Source organism: Pezoporus occidentalis, unplaced genomic scaffold (assembly GCF_034315485.1).
Source record: "Pezoporus occidentalis ecotype Australia unplaced genomic scaffold, CSIRO_AGI_Poc_V1 ctg134, whole genome shotgun sequence".
In the NCBI taxonomy this organism is placed as follows: Eukaryota; Metazoa; Chordata; class Aves; order Psittaciformes; family Psittacidae; genus Pezoporus; species Pezoporus occidentalis.
Genome location: NW_026913146.1, coordinates 1,608,872 through 1,625,737, shown reverse-complemented (window position 1 = coordinate 1,625,737; position 16,866 = coordinate 1,608,872). Strand labels below are relative to the sequence as shown.

The 16,866-nt window shown below is 41.8% G+C and overlaps 1 protein-coding gene across 2 annotated transcripts; it reads left to right on the top strand.

Annotated features, from left to right (window-relative positions):
* The first annotated feature begins 106 nt into the window (after positions 1 to 106).
* Positions 107 to 4,844, top strand: ATP23 (ATP23 metallopeptidase and ATP synthase assembly factor homolog). Of its 2 annotated transcripts, XM_062609087.1 has the most exons (6): positions 107 to 324; positions 1,026 to 1,071; positions 1,175 to 1,256; positions 1,516 to 1,653; positions 3,467 to 3,550; positions 4,457 to 4,844. In XM_062609087.1, the coding sequence occupies exons 1-6, from the start codon at positions 141 to 143 to the stop codon at positions 4,658 to 4,660; spliced, it is 738 nt and encodes a 245-aa protein (XP_062465071.1). In that variant the 5' UTR covers positions 107 to 140; the 3' UTR covers positions 4,661 to 4,844. The 2 variants fall into 2 exon arrangements, with proteins under 2 accessions (XP_062465071.1, XP_062465072.1); XM_062609088.1 differs by lacking the exon at positions 1,026 to 1,071 and having other exon boundaries at positions 188 to 324.
* Positions 4,845 to 16,866: the final 12,022 nt, after the last annotated feature.

Sequence of the window (16,866 nt, the reverse complement as noted above, 5' to 3'; positions counted from 1 at the left end):
ACAGCGCATGCGCACGCGATCCACCGCCTCCCGGTCCGCGGTGCTCCGCGCCTCCTGGCCACGCCCCCTCTACCTCACGCGCGGCAAGGCCCTGCCGTCAGGACGGTGGCCGGCAGGCGGGGCAGGGGTGAGGGTCGGCAATGGAGCAGGGGGAAGCCGAGTCGCCGCCGGCGGCCGAGGAGAGGGTAGGGAAAGAGGAGGAGGATGACTTAGGCTACCGGCTCTTCCCGGAACGGAACAAGAACCCTCAGAGCTTCCTGGTGCGCAGCTTGTTCACCTACCACAACAAGTGCCAGGTGATGCTCAGGATGGCCCTGGAAACGAGTAAGTGCTTCCCTGTCCCCCGGCGGGACCGGGACCGGGACTGGCGCTGGAGCAGCGGAGAATGCCCTGGGTGGCACTTGGAGCTTCCGTGTTCGCCACCGGTACGGCGAGCTGCGGCTGGCCGTGGTGACCTTGGGCCGCAGGGTCTCTGGGCTGGAGCTGTTACCTTGCCGCCGCTGCTCACGCCTGGGGCGGCTGGACAGGGCTTGGACGGGTGACAGGATGGGGCTGCTGCTGTATGAACTCGTTAGCTTTGGTTAAGACACAGAAAACACAATTTCAGAAGCGGCTGTGTGCTGTTTTCCTATCAGAAGGTCCTTCTCGGCTTCTTTTCCTTGAAAATTTGAGAGGATTTGTCAATTTTTGGTTCATTTGTGCGCTTCTCACAATCTGATGTTGACTGCAAATGTTACCAAAACCAGTGGTCACTATATGCCATTACTTATGTCTGCTACTCTTAAGAGTGTCAAAAGTGACATGATTCCTGAATAGTTTTCTATATATCATGGTCCTGTGTCACTTTCCAGAGTCTGAGCTGTATCAGATGCCAGTTGCATTACATTAGGACTAAATACTGCAAAGTATGAATTTGCATGTGTAGTGCTTTCTTTTTTTTTTTTCTTGAATGCCTTTATATTTTGATTATAGATGACTTGCAAAACTTTTGTCTAGAGAAATTGATTGCAGCAATGTTTTTCTAGATCCATATGCTCAACTTCTTCTTGAGGCTATGAAGCAGTCTGGTTGGTATGTAACCTAACTCATCTTGTTTTGTGCAATAGCATCACTGTTATATGGAGTTACTAGTCTTTTTCAGATTCTTCCCTATAACTTTGTTTGGACATTTCAGCACTGTCTTCAATGACCGGCACTTTTCTTGTGAAAACTGTGATGCCTGTGTTGGTGGAGGTTTTGATTCTGCCACATCTCAGGTAGGCAATGGACATTGTTTTCTTTCAGAGGACTACAATTATTTTTTTAGTGTTTTGTTACTGGGATTAGTCATGAAAACAAAATAAATGGAAGATACTCTATGGTATCAGAACTAGTACTCTGCAGAATGATGAGGCTGTAATGTTGAAAGTGCTGATCTAAAGAGTCTAAATGCTGTAGGTGATAAGTACTTGATCTCTGAGAAGTAAAGGAGATGTTGAAACTAAGTGAAAAGACTGCCTATTGTTTCTTCTACAGATTGTTCTATGTCAGAACAACATTCGCCACCAATCCCATATGAACCGGGTGGTCACACATGAATTAATTCATGCTTTTGATCACTGCCGTGCACATGTTGACTGGTTTAAAAACGTCAAACATTTAGCATGTTCAGAGGTAAGTTAAAAGGCTTCCAATATTGTCATTATATTAATTGTTGATGGTTGAGGGGGGTGTTTGATGTTTAAATGGGCATCTGTTACACAAACCTTCATGTGGTTTAATCCTGTTAATATGTTTTATTCTTTCTGTCAGGTCAATCTACGTAGTTGTATTCAGAAAACAGATTTTTAGTTTTCACAAATATTAATATGTCAGTGTCATATTACATAGAATGTGATCACTGTGAGTATCACATTATTAACAAATGAGTTGGACATAAAAACACTTTCACACACTAATCAAATATTTATAGGGCTCTCTTTCTTCTCTGCAAGTCGTGGTATTTTGTGTAGTTATCACAGCTGTATGGTTAACACCTTATTGTTGTTTAGATCTTTTTTTGTTAATGACAAATATGTCTTTTCCTATAACATGTATTTTTTGATGAATTGTGGTGTTGCTGCTCCACTGTGTTCCATCACAGGCTGCAAGGAGACAACCTGTGTCACTGTGGTCTTTACAGGTTGTAGGACAATCTCTGCTCTTGTGTCTGGAGCACCTCCTCCCTCTCCTTCTTCACTGACCTTGGTGTCTGTGGGGCTGTTTCTATCACGTTTTTCTCACAGCTCCTATTTAGTATTTTTAATTCTTTCTTAAATACGTCATCACAGAGGTAGTGCTGGTGCAGTTGATGGGCTCAGCTGTCACCAGTGGTGGGTCTGGTTTAGAACCAGCAGAAATTGATCCTGACATGCAGGGGAGCCCCTTGTCTCTTCTCACAGATGCCACCTCAGCAGGTCCCCCACTGCCAACATCTTGCCATGTAAACCTAATACAATAATTCAGAATTATTAACTATTACCTACATTTTTTGTCCAAGATCTACACAGTGCAGAATAAAGCATGTAAGCCTCAAACATAAAATTAGAGAGCATATATGTAACAAGATTTTGTTTGTTCTTGCTCTTATCTAGGTTATTTGTTTGCTTCAGGTCTGTTGATACGTATTTTATTATATAGTGTTTACAATTTATATTGTCAGCTTTTAATTTTTACATTTATTATTTTCTATGCATTTATTCTCACTCTTGTATTTAATTATAGGAAATCTAGTTTTAGTTATATTTCCTAATGTCCTGGGTTCAGCAGTAGCAGTCATGTTTTTCCTTTGTGTTAACTGTGCAGAGCTGGAAGTCAAAACACAGCACTGCACCAGTTAACACAAAGGAAAAACATGACTGCTACTGCTGAACCCAGGACACCTAACTAAGAGAGTAGGGTGTGAAACAGTTGGCAGACAAATGAAATTACAATGCACAGGACAAGACAGTTGAGCTAAAACATACATACTTATTTAAATGTGGCTTTTCCTAAAGCAGGAGGGTTGCTGCTCTTCTGGCTATTGTAGCTGTAGTCTTTGAAAGATATCTGCCTGTCTTCCTGACTCTTGTATCAGCTTCTGATAGAATATTATTTCTATGTACTTTTAGCAGTTCACTATGTATATTTACACACACACACACACACACACACACACACACACACGCACATTCTTATGATCTCTTCTGATCATTCACTTAAGCTTTGGGAATGTGTAAGACCTTGTCCCTGGAGGAACTTACAGGTTCTGTAGTAGTACTTCATAGTTCATTGAGTCTGAGAGGGTGGATAGGGTAATAGGTACTTAATAAGTAAGAAGTGGCCCTGGGAATATTCTCTATCAGCAGTCGCCAGAAAGATGTTGAAGAAAAAGGATTGTTACAGCTTTTTTGACTTCATATTTCCATGTGTTTCTCTGATCTTGTGGCTTTTCTTTTTTCTTCAATAGATTAGAGCTGCTAATCTCAGTGGGGACTGTACACTGATGAATGAAATAGCAAGGTTTAAATTTGGATTGAAAGGACACCATCAGGTAAAAACTGTAGATGTTAAAGTCTAATGATTTGCTATGAGCCATCCATCTTTACCTACTTGATCTTGGCCCTCTACACTTTCATAGCTGAAAATATCAGAGAAGGAAGTAGATGCCATGAACTTGCTGCTTTCTCTTAATTAAACTTTAATAACCTTTAATGATACGATTTTTTTCCATGTTGTTATTTTTGTAGGAGTGAAATCCCCTGAGTCTTATCATAGGGCATTACCACTGATAATGGATAGTTAATAAGGACCAAACAAAAAACAGGAAATGCAGTGGGATTACGTTAACCACTGTAAGTGGGTAAAAGTCTTTGAAAACTGGAGAAAGGTGAATGACAAAGGTTCTAGATAAGCATGTGTGTGAAGTCTTACACAAATCACTTTTTTTAATAGTAAAGATGATGGGTTGAGTCTGAAGTACTTGCTCGTGTCAGACTGTCAGTTAGCTTGTAATGTTTACATCTTTAGTAGGCAAACTGCATAAGCAAAAGTTGCTGTAAAGAGAAGTATCAAAATGAAGGCCCGCAGAGGGGTCATTCCTTTACATTTTATAACATTTCAGTTGGAAAAGTGCTAACTGGTATTTTTGTCTGTTTGTGCCATATTTTTCTCTTGTGTCCAAGTCAAATTGTACAAATATTTGATACCTAGAACAAATGCCAAATTGTATTTTAATTCTTGTTCTAAGAAATTCTCTGGTGGTTTATCTGCACATGAAAAACTAAACCACATAGTTAAACATGGGACAGAACAAATATGCTTATTACAGGTACTGTTTGATTCTTCTGTGATACAAAGTTATTGCATATGTAGTAGGAGTTAATAATTGAAAAAATCTGGAAAAAAATATTTATACTAATAATGACAGATACTTTTCTTTATCTGATTCCCACTTCAGACGTGTGTACGAGACAGAGCAATTCGTTCCATTCTGGCTGTTAGAAAAGTTAGCAAAGAAACGGCAGAAAAAGCTGTGGATGAAGTTTTTGATGCCTGCTTCAATGATTTGGAACCTTTTGGAAGAATCCCTCACAGTAAAACAGATGCAAAGCGTGCTTTTAGAGACTTTCAGAACAGAGATCGCTACAACGCTAATTTGTAAAGAAAAAAAAACCATGAAAAATGATGTTAATATCTTACTCCTCTGTAACATCAGGAGTTGCAGTCTGCGCCCACAGTGCTGGTGAAAAGGGGCAATTCTATCAAATGTATAGATTTTTGTAAACTTCTTCTAGAAGCCAACTTCCATGGAAGTAAACAGAGTAAATGAGCAAGGCTGAAAACTGTGTTGTCACCCCTTATTCCAGCATGGTCATTTAGTACACCAAATGACTTGTCAAATAGCTGTCTGCACATTTCAATGCGCATTTGGCTCTGTCTCACTAGGACTTGGTTTCTAAAGTTTTTGTTGAATAAATCTTTTAGTTGAATCAATCTTTTTGTTGAATAAATCTTGATTTCTAAAGTTCTTGTTGAATAAATCTTTTCATAAAATCTTTAAATTTGCACCATTGTTGATACACAGTCATAAACCTGGGATCTTCATCACTGCATTTTAAAAGGCATCTGACCATCACTGCATTTTAAAGGGCACCCCAGCTCTTGGTCCTAGATTTAATAACAAATTAAATAAACTACCACTTTTTTTTTTTTTTAACACTTCATGAAATTCCTGGAATTCCAGCTCATCTAATGTTAACTTCACAGTTATCTTCCTTTGGGTTTTTTAGGAGTTTGATAATTCTGCTTACCAGATCAAACCTACATGCTGGATAAGCATTACTGAGAGTTTGTCCATGAGGTTGAGTTTTGCTGAAGAAACTGGTGTAACTCACCGTCTTCTTCCTCCATGTGCGTCCTGGGTTCAGCAGTAGCAGCCATTTTTCTCCTTGATAGCTGGTGCAGTGCTGTGTTTTGACTTTTGGCCTGGGAATAGAGCTGATAACACAGGTGTTTTGGTTTGGCCAAGGACTTTGTGAGCCTCATGCTCTGCCAGGGAGGAGGGGAAGCCGGGAGGAAGCAGAGACAGGACACCTGACCCAAACTGACCAAAGAGGTATTCCATACCACAGCACGTCATGCCCAGGAGGTAACTGGGAGTTAGCCGGAAGGGCTGGGAGACGGCAGGGTTGGAGGAGGGATCGGTCAGTGCTTGGTTGGGCTTGGGGGGCGAGTTATTGGTCGACTGGTGGTGAGGTGTTGTATTCTCTTCCCTTGTTATTTCCTTTATCATTATTATCATTGGTGGTAGCAGTAGTGATTTGTGTTATACCTTAGTTACTAAACTGTTCTTATCTCAACCCATGGGAGTTGCATTCTTTTTGATTCTCCTCTCCCTCCCTCTGGGAGTAGGGGGAGGGAAAGAAGGGGGGGAGTGAGAGAACGAGCTGCCTGACTGGGTTTAAACCACGACAACTTGTTAAGTTGGTAAGTCCATCTGAGGATAGCAAGAAGCAGCTAGCATCATCCTAAGTCTGGGGTAAGTTGTTTCATTCCTATGTTATTTTCAAGTATAAGAAATCATTGTCATGGATGCAAGAGATGGATGCGTTCTCTTCTTTGCTGTAATTAAAGGTGTGATTCAACCACAGGCACAGTTCAGTGACACAACCACAGAAGGGTTTGTGTTGAAGGGACCTTAAAGTTCATCTAGTTCCACCCCTCCTGCCACAGGTGGAGACACCTTCCACTGGACCAGGTTGCTCAAAGCCCTGTCCAGCCTGGCTTTGAACACTGCCAGGGATGGGGCAGCCACAGCTTCTCTGGGTAACCTGTTCCAGTGTTTCACCACCCTCACAGTAAAGAATTTCTTACATAATCTAAATCTACTCTCAGTTTAAAACTATTCCCTGTTGTCCTGTCACTACCTGCCCTTGTAAAAAGCCCCTCTCCAGATTTCTTGTAGGCCCCTTTAGGTAATAAAAGGCTGCTAGAGCCTTTTTTTCAGACTGAACAAGCCCAAGGCTCTCAGCCTGTCTTTATGGGAGGGGTGCTCCAGCTCTCAGATCGTCTTCATGGCCCTCTGGGCTCTCTTCAATAGGTCCACGTCCCTTTTGTGTTTGGGGCCCCTGAGCTGAATGCCATACTCCAGGTGGGGGCTCACAAGAGCAGAGGGGGAGAATCACCTCCCTCAGCCTGCTGGTCGTGCCTTTTTTGAGTCACCCCAGAATATGGTTGTCTTTCTGGGCTGTCACACACTGCCAGCTCATGTCAAGCTTCTTGTCAACCAACACGCAAGTCCTCCTCAGGACTGCTAATGGAAATGTGGATCGCCAGTCAAAGGTTTGTAACCTTAGCTGCTGTGATAGTTACAGACTCAGATCCAGCTGGGAAATCTAGCTCCACAGAAGGAGCCGCGCCTGGATTATTACTACTTCATATGAAATGCAAAACATTTTAGACAGGCTTTCAACTTCATAGGATGTCAAGGTAACTCGTGGTGGTGGTGTCAGATTGCGTGTGTGAAGTTCACAACTGCAGAAGTATAGAATTGCTGAGGTTGGAAGGGACTTCTGGAAACTGCTGTTTCAACCACGCTACACAGAGGAAGGTCAACTAAAGCATGTTGCTGAGGAGTGTGTGTAGTTGGGTTTTGAATATCTCTAAGGGCAGAGATGCTACAGTCTATCAGGATCACTTGTTCCAGCATTTGATCACCCTCACAGGTTGATTTAGTTGTTTGGTTTTTTCTCCTTACATGTTAATGGAGTTTTCTGTATCTCAGATTGTGCCAATTTCATCTTGTCCTTTCCTTGGGCACCCCTGAGAAGACTCTGGCTCAGTCTTCTCTACTAATACCATTGTCCCATCAGGTATTTATGCACATTGAGAAGATCTTCCTGGACTTTCCCTTCTCCAGGCTGAAGGTTTTGATCTCTTTGTAGGACAGACATTCTGTTTATCATCTTCATGGCAGTTTTCTGGACTTGCTCTACTATGTCTATGTCTCTCTTGTACTGGAAAGCCCAAAACTGGACCCAGCACTCCAGATTTCTCACCAGAGCTTAGCAGAGTGGACTATCTGCTGGCAACACCCTCCCTAACACAGCTCAGGAGACTGTTGGCCTTGTTAGCTTCAAGACTGTGTTGCCTGCATACAAATTGGTGTTCACCAGCACTGCTAGGGCCTTTTCTGCCAAGCTTCTTTCCAGCTAGCTGATCAGTCCATGCTGTGTGCTGGTACCTGTGGCTTCCCCTTACCAGGTGTAGGAGTTAGCATACCCCTTTGAGCTTGATCAGGTTCCTCTCTGCCATGTCAAGGTCTCTTTGAACAGCAGCACAAACCTTTGGTGTAGCAACCACTCCCCTCAACATTGTATTGTCTACAAACCTGCAGAAGTTGAACTACTCCTGTCTTCCAGGTTGTTAAGGTTAAACAGAATTGGCACTGATACCAATACCTGGAGCACATCATTAATGTCTGGCCTTATTGTGTGTAAGCCCCAGATACGGTTAAAGAATCAACATGACCTTGGGAACATCTCAGCTAGGTAGTTAGCATACATGCACTGCAGAGATATAAAAAGTTTGAAAGTACCAGTGTGAATTGTTCTGCTAACGTACCTCAAATGTCAAAAACCATCGCAGGCATGTTTAATTTGTTGCTGTAGATGTAGCAATAGGTCAAGAACCTGGTACTTGAATCCTAAGCACAAGAATCTGCCAATCATGTTTTGTTCACATGGAATTCAGTCAGGCAAAAAGCCACTCTGCTCTGCTAATTGTTGTCTGAAAACTATGTGAAAATAGCAGTAGACTGCCACCTGCCACCTGGATGGGCTTAGACAGCATGTAAGGTCACTGTGCAAATTTGCAGTTTGAACCCAGAGCTTAGGCTTAATCACTTGGAAGGATAGCTGCATATATACAGGCATTTTATCTACTCCCCGTTTATTGTAAAATGCAAAAGCAGTCCTGGGAGACTTGAACAGCCACGTCCTGCAGCCCAGGTTCTCACTCATCCACTCCCAGAGGAATGTCTTTATCACAGGACCACAATTTTGTGATTCTGCTCTTGCTTCCCTTGGTGCTGTACATTTTGCTTTCTTCAGCTGTCTTAATCAACAAAGTCTGGAAAGAAAGCAAGAAAAACTGGATCTGAGTGGAAGTGATGACTCCATAAATGTATTGGGAGAGGGAATTCAAATCATGGTACAAGGTTGAACACTTATAAAATGGTGATGGTTGATTTAAATGGGAATTTAGAAGATGGTATATAAGCATCAAAAGAGTATAGATGCTCTAAATAAGATAGAGAACAAGGAATACGCATTGTTTATTCTGAGGTTGAAAAGTTTAGGGAAAAGGTTGATACCAGGATGAGAAATGTAAAGTCTTTTGATATTTCAAAAAAGGATGAACTGAAACTATATTGTTGTATGCTCATTTTATTTTTATTTTATTCCTGTTGTAGTAATCTTCTATTTCAGGATTTCTCCTGGTCATTGGCAAACTTTGTAAAGGAAAGTGCTGTTCTTCCTCTTTTATCATCTCCACCCCCCAAAATACATAAATTTGGTTTCCAGTTTTTCTCTGCCTTCCCCTGCAGCACTGGGTAGGCCACAGTGATAGGCTGAGTAAGACTGAGTTAGGGCAAGCTTAATGGACTGAGATCTTAAGCCCTTACAGGACTATCCTGGTGTATATTACTCACATGCTCAAAGTCAAAGTAATCACAAAAATTGGGGTCAGAAAGGAAATTTTATTTGATTAATTTGGTAGGGATGACTGGTATTTCTGTTGAACAGCTGGATGCTATTTCCTGCTGTTCAGGCACTAGTGCACAGCTCTGTGTTTGCAGCCTCTGGATGAAGAGTCCTGTGTGACAGCTCCAGTGCTGAGCTGAGCTGTGACAATGGCAGGGCTGGGTCAGTCTGGTCCTCGGCGATGAGATCTGAAGCAGACAATTATGCATGTGCAGTATGAGCTGCTGCTCATGTTCTGGTTGTCTCTGGTGGTGAGATGAGGTGGGTATGATGATCAGAGTTCACTTCTCTTGTTCAGTGTCCTTATATTCTTGTATTCATATTCAGCATCCCTATGTATTTTGTGACTATCAGTGTAAGAAGTTTTGGGTTTTTTTCAGGCAATACATAACTGTAAGATTTGGCTGAGGTGGGACAGCAGACTCCCTGGTGAGACTTGAACTGCTCACGTAAGGGAAGGTCAGGATATGCACAAATTTCATGTGCCTGTCTGATGCTATGGCTGCAAAGGGAAGGTCCTCCTAAGTACCTCCAGAATTAGGCAGCCTCTGAGGGGACTCTTGTTTGACTGCAGCTTTGGTTCCTGCAGTCCACCTATTTATTTCACATGCCTACAATCTTTTGGATCTGACTGTCATTCTGGAATTTCCTCCTGAGAAGAATTCAGTCATGTAGTCTCTGGCCCAATGGGCTTGCTCCTAAGGTGTCACACAGGAACAAGCAGCCTGAAGAAGGTGATAGCAAAGACAGACACTTCCCCTGTCCCCTGAGCAGACTCAGCAATGTGTAGCCATTTCCTCAACAGCAGCAGTTGAAAGGATTCAAACATAAACACTGTCCTCACAAAGGACGAAACAAAACATCCAAGTAGGGCTGAGAAATGTGATCAGGGCTGAGCTGTCTGAATTGCTCTGCTCATGTTGGACTACACGTGGGTTGCATTTATTCCCAGGTATAACATACTTTATACCCACAGGTACTATTGCTTCTGGGGCTAAGCATTAATGCAGATCCCACAGAAAGTCATCCTCATTGTCTTGGAGGAAGTAACATCTTGGCCAAGATTCCCCAAACCTGTGCTTTCAGTAGTCTTGCAGAATTCCAAATGGAGATATCATAATATTATTTTCTTGGGTTAATTCCATCCAGGACAGAAGTAATTGCACGGCTGAATATCTGAACAGAAAAAAATGGATGTGATACCATACACACCTATGGCGAAAATTAGACACTGAAATCTAAGCTTCCCATCTTTGATGCAATCTAGATAGACCTTTAGGGTTTTCTAAAATCCCCTGAGGATCAAAGATGCCTTGGTACAGCATAATCTTGTGTGTTAATATTCCCTTAACCTTTACTGCTTTTCAAATCCCTGTTTTACTCTGCATGATGTATGATGCTGAGGTTTTATAATACTTCTCACACATATTCTGGCAGATAATTTCTTCCCTTCATTATACCTTATTAGCAAAAGTTCTATTTAATGAATGTATGTGTATGTTTGCATGGATTGGATTTATATTGCCTTTTGACCAATATATTGTTAGAATATATATAGTGGTCTGCTATCCAGGATAAGCTTTGTCAAGTCTACTTAGATATGGAAAATACAGTAATAAAGATTAGAATATGTAAGCAGCTTCTTTTTTTTTTCTTTATCATTTTTGATAGATGAACACCATCAAACTCTAGGAAGGAAAGCATTCCAAAGATATCTGCAAGAGACACTGGTAATAAAGATTAAATTGAGCTATATAAAAAACTAATTATTAAAAAAATCCCTCACATGAAATATGCTGTAATGATTGCAGGCCCTCTTGGGCATAGAAATCACAGAATGACAGAGTTTTCTATTCTCAGAGAAGTAAGTGGGGGGAAGAGGAGGAGGGATGTCAGCAGAGCTGCCTCCTTGGATTGCCGGAGGGCAGACCTGTCCCCAGGAGAGGGCCTGAAGGGCACAGGAGTCCAGGAAAGCTGGGCATTCTGCAAGAAGGAAATCTTCAAGGCACAGGAGCAGCCCATCCCCATGTGCTGAGAGGTGGGCTGGCAGGGATGAAGACTGGCCTGGCTGAACAGAGAGCTCTGGCTGGAATTCAGGACAAAAAGGGGTTTATGACTTTTGGAAGAAGGGGCAGACTGATCAGGAGGGAATTGGAGCTGTTTGGCCTGGAGAAAAGGAGGTTCAGGGGAGACCTTGTTACTCTCCACAACTATGTTACAGGAGGTTGTGGTGAGATGGGTTCAAGCTCTTCTCCCAAGTAACAAGTGACAGGACAAGAGGAAATGACCTCAATTGTACCTGAGGAGGTTTAGATTGGATATGAGGAAAACTTTCTTCACTGAAATGGTTGCGAGGATTGGAATAGGCTGCTCAGGGAAGTGGTTGAGTCACCATCCCTGGAGGTACTTAAAAGACTTAAAAGTGATGGACTCGGCAGTGCTAGGTTAATGGTTGGATTCAGTGGTCTAAAAGGTCTTTTCCAATCTAAATGATCAAATGTTTCTGTGAAATAAAATTACATAACCAGGAAATATCAGCTAAAGCAACAGATACATTTCAGTTCCATCAAGTCAAATTGTAATGGCAGAATCATAGAATGGTTTGGGTTCGAAGGGACCTTAAAGATCATCAAGTTCGAGCTCTCCTGCCATGGGCAAGGATACATTCCACTAGACCAGGTTGCTCAAAGCCCCAGCAATCAGAAGGGTCTGATGGGCTTCTTGTCATTCCCTGAGAGGAGAGCCAGTAACTACATAAAACTTTGCACACAGTGTTTATCAATTAGAGCAATCATTTAACTGCTTTAGGTGCAATTTTAATCTGCATCATTTTTTATCTTCAAAACAGAGGTTTAAAAAAAAAGTTAAATTCACTGCGGATATGAAAACCACGGGAATCGATTGAGCAGCAGAGGGAGCCGAAGGACCGCGGAACAGCGTGCTGCTGTAGAGAGCCAGCTGCAGACCATACACAGCTGTTGCTCAGTGTGCGGTTCAGTTCGAGTTTCAGTCTCTGGTTTAATCAGATTTGCATAACCCTAATGTTAGAATAGGTAAAAAATTAATCATATTTCAATCACATTATTCTGCTTCTGCAGAATATTCACTCCTTTTAGAAGATCACCTTGAAACATGGAAATACGTTTGCCATCTGTGCTGTTTTGGAGTGTGACTGTGTTTGCAGGGGCAGTTAGATAAATGTTGGGCTGCATGTGTCAGACCAAAATGTAAAGCAGTAAAGACCCACCATTAGTAATCAGAATCATGCAAATTACTTTAGCTCTCTTCCTTGTTCCTCATGCCTCGATTTCCACTACAGTATCATTTTGTCTCCTTAATCTGAATGATTTTGAAGTTTTGACAAAACTTAAAGGAGGAAAAGAGCACCACTGTCCCAACAGTAGATAGAATTTTACAAAGAAGAGCAGTTTAATAAAAGGTCTTCAGGTGTTTTCTTTTTCCTAGAGAACAAACACTATCCAAGAGGTACCTCACTGATTAGCTCCTTGGCAGAGGTACTTTTAATGTCTGTAGTACCTAGCTGTCAGGTGCATGGATGTATGCCATTCCCTACAGGAGCCTTCATGTGTGGATTGCACTTTCTCAAAGCTCTTTTAGAGAACAGTAGCAATTATAACTAAAAACAACAAAAATCATCAGTAAGCAGAAAAATCCAACTCTGATGTAATGAAAAGTTCAGAAGTTTTCAGGGAGTTTTACCTCTTGCTAGGATTGAAGGCTTCATCACCAAGAAGTTATTATCCACCAGAACTCCACCCAAATCACTAACTAGCATTCATCCTCTTGCGTGCAAGCCTGATCAAAAAGAAAACTAGAAACAAGAGATTTACATCATCTTTTTATTCAGTAGGCTTGTTGTTCTTTTTTGTTGTAGCTCTCTAATGGGAAATGAGAAATTCATTCAGAGCTTGGCAGAGAGTGAAACCATTACTCTTACCTTCCTTGAAAAGGAGATGTAAAGAATTAAAAGGACAAGGGCATGTACAAAGGCCTCTATGTGCTGGTGGGTAAGGAACCAATATATGAAGAGATCTTGGTTTCAGCTCCTGCTCTGTTGAATGCTAAGCAAAAAACTATTTCACTGCTTGCTGGATTTACACCGATGATCCCCACCCACCTGCACCAGCTGGGGAAATGGCTGTAAACAAGGCAGGGCTGGGTGACAGCTAGGCAGAGTGATGGCTGCAGAGGGAGCAGGAGGACTCTGGTATCCAGTAACATTTATCAGTTACCCTCCCTCCTTCTCAGTGCAAAGTGGAGCATACTCACAAACACCTTTCTCTCTCCCCAAAATCCTTCACAGTTGAGTGGTTTCCCTTCATCTCCATTTTTGTCATGCTGTGTTCTTGTTTGTGGTAGTTTCTTCTCAATGAACACATTGCACTTGCCTCTCTTTCCTCCTCAACTTCCTCCTATTCGTGTATGTGTGTGCAAGTAAAGAAAGCCCTTCTTTACCTTTCATTGCTAGTTATCTACTTGCCTCTCCAATGCACATAAGGCAGAAGGGAGATTAAATTGTATCTGGAAACCAATCTGCTATGCTACATGTGTGAGGATAAGGGGTGTTTCATACCAGCGTCCTTTTTCAATTTCTACCTCCTAATCTCACAGCAGTGTTTTTCACTCTGATTGCTTCAAATCACTTCACTTCTGGTAGGAACAAGGTGGGAGCTTCCCACGAGCAGACCGTGAATGAGGACGTAAATCTTTTTCCCCTCTGGTGCTATTTTTACAGAGCTTCCTTCTGACCTCTGGCTGTGTGTCCATGAATAAACCTAGGCATGTGTCTGCATCTTGACTGTGCCTCCCCTAGACTTCCCACACCCCAGCTTCAGCAACTGCCCTCCTCCATTCCCCAGCTGCCCTTATGCTCCCTGCACTCATGCTGAGCTGCCAGCTGACAGTCAAGCTTTTGATTTGACACTTTACTGGAATCTCTTTGGGAAACCATTTGGGAGTATCTTTCTTTGCCATAGGAACCGTGACAGGGAGTGGGAATTACTAGTCAAACCTCATGCTGATACTGAGCTGCACTTCTGACAGGGCTGAATATTCATTCATGGGAACTGAGCAGCATTAGTGGGTATCACAGAATATATATTACCCTCAGGTTTCACACCTGCTGCTTTAGTATGAGGAGTAGGAGACTAATTACCTGTAGGACTGGGAGTACAAGAAAAGAAGGTCACAGGTACGCATTTCCATCTTGATGCATTTTTCAGAGTGCTGGGTAAGAGCAGACTTAAAAGGCCACCTCTAACATAACAGCCCTCTCCTTCTGCTCTTTGGATGCCTCTGATAGAGTGAATTTGTCTGCCAGACACTAACTGAAGAGGACTGGATGTTATTTCAACTCTTTCAGATTCTCATACACTTCTAGTTGCTCCATGCACAAAAAGGTATCAAGTGTGTCCCCTTTCTGCTCTTCAGAGTACTGATAGTCTTATAGGACATTTCCCAAGAGGTGGAAAATGTAGGTTCAAACTCCCTCAGACTTTTGCTTAGAAAGGAAAAAATTATCTGTATTTCAGACACAGGGTCTCAGGAAGCATTCTAGCATTCAGTCAATGAATCCTAGGTAGCTGAGTCCTTGGTGCAGTTAGGTTTTTAGAAATCATGCTGGTCACCTACCTTGTGTGGAAAATGGGCTTTTCTGAAGATTTTTTCTAGGAATACACTACCCCTCCCAGACAAGCCAGGAATATAACTTGTACACTGTATATATCACCATGAAGTAGGGTGTCTACTGCATGTGCAGTGCTACAGTCTTAAAAAGTGTGTCTTAACCTGGGAAAAATAAAAGGAAATGTCAACACCTCCTGTAGCATTTCTTTTAGATTTGACTGTAAGAAGTATTATGAGTTTAGGTCACTTCTGTCTTGCCACGCTGGCCTTCATAGATGCTTTTTGAGACATAACTGTTACCTTTCAAGACATGTTTAACACATAGAACTTCAACCCAAATGCTGACATAAAAGCATTTTATGTCTGCTCTTACCTAGCATAAAAGCAGATGTGGTCCCCAGAGGCTGGGTGTCTGAGGACAGATGGTCTGAGGTTGCCCAAGAATGGCTGAGGCACCTGTGGATGAACTTTTGGAAAACACCAGGATAATGGACTTTCCTATTTAAAAACACCATTCCCTGTGGTGACTCTTCCAATTGCTTCTTCAAGACTCTTGGACAAGCTCCTTATCTCCTGAGAGTTTGATCAGACTGCTGCCTGGTCTCTCCATTTCCGAGCACCAGCAGCTGTGGCTGCAGCAGCTCTCAGTCCTCAGGCACATTTGCCTCCGCCTGAGAAACTCTTAAACTAGTGGTTATGGTAGACCTCTCTCTCTTGTGCAATCTTTGCTGCAGCACTGGAGATGTCTATAGCAATAGACATCTCTGTGGTTAGGTTAACAACTGTGCACAAATTTTTTAGAGACCTATGTTTTGTCTAAATTTCTTAGTTTCTTTTTAGCCTTATAAATCAAATTCTCAATGAACGGATGAAAAGATTTGAGGGGAATTACCCATTTCTGTTCTTGTAAACTGTGCCAGTGAAAAATACCGACCCCTGTCACTGATTCTGTTTCCTTCAGGGATCCTGCTTTCAAAATATGAACATCAGGCTCTCAGAGACACAGTCTGTTTTACACAGCTCTGGAAGTTCTCATCAGTGAGGCACGTAAGCACTTACTTGCATTTAATTATGTCATTTTTACAGGCTTTTACTGTGTGAACCACAGTACTCAGCACCTTGAAGAACTGTGCTTTAAGTGCCTCAAGTGCACTTGGACTTGCTCAATGAGTTATTGGATGTATGGTCCTCTTGAAACACAAAAGTTGTTAAATTGACGTGACACACTTCTTTAATAGTATGTTAACTTCAGTGTTCTCTCTGCATTTCCATTTGAAGTGTTATTGTCTGCCTGCTGAGACTCTTTCTTCTTTGTAATAGTCATATCTTGTCCTAAAGTGAACTAGACTTTGCTCTGTGTTGTTTAAAAACCTTTCACAACAGAGGCGGCTGAAATTCAGTGGTGAGCAGTAAGATTCATGTATGGAATTTGTCAAGTTTTTAGAGCATTTGAGAATCCTTTGTCATGAAAACCACTCCTCAAATGTAAGATCATTATGATTGCAGCTTGTTTCACTGGAGAGAGAAAAATGTGATTACGCTAACAAGTGTAAGCTGTATCCACATCCCATTAAAGCCTTAGGTTTTGTTCATTCAGGTCACAAATATCTGAGCAGAAGTGGAAATAATAGGATACTGATTGAAAATAGTCTTTTTCCACATAATGATTATAAGTAAGTTGCCTAAGCCAACTTTTCTAATCCAAATTGAGTATAAAAAATTACACCTAGGTTCAAATAGAAGGAATGATGCAGACATCACGCAGAGTAAGAATGGCTATTGTTCTTTAATGCCATTCTTCGATTAATATTTAGATCCCATATTTTAAGATAACGAATATTTCATACAGATTCAGAGGTACAAAGAAGGCAGATACATAAACTTTACATTTTAAAACCTACACCAAGAGGGAGAGGAAATCACTAGTAGGACATAGTAGGACTATGCTAATAGTAAG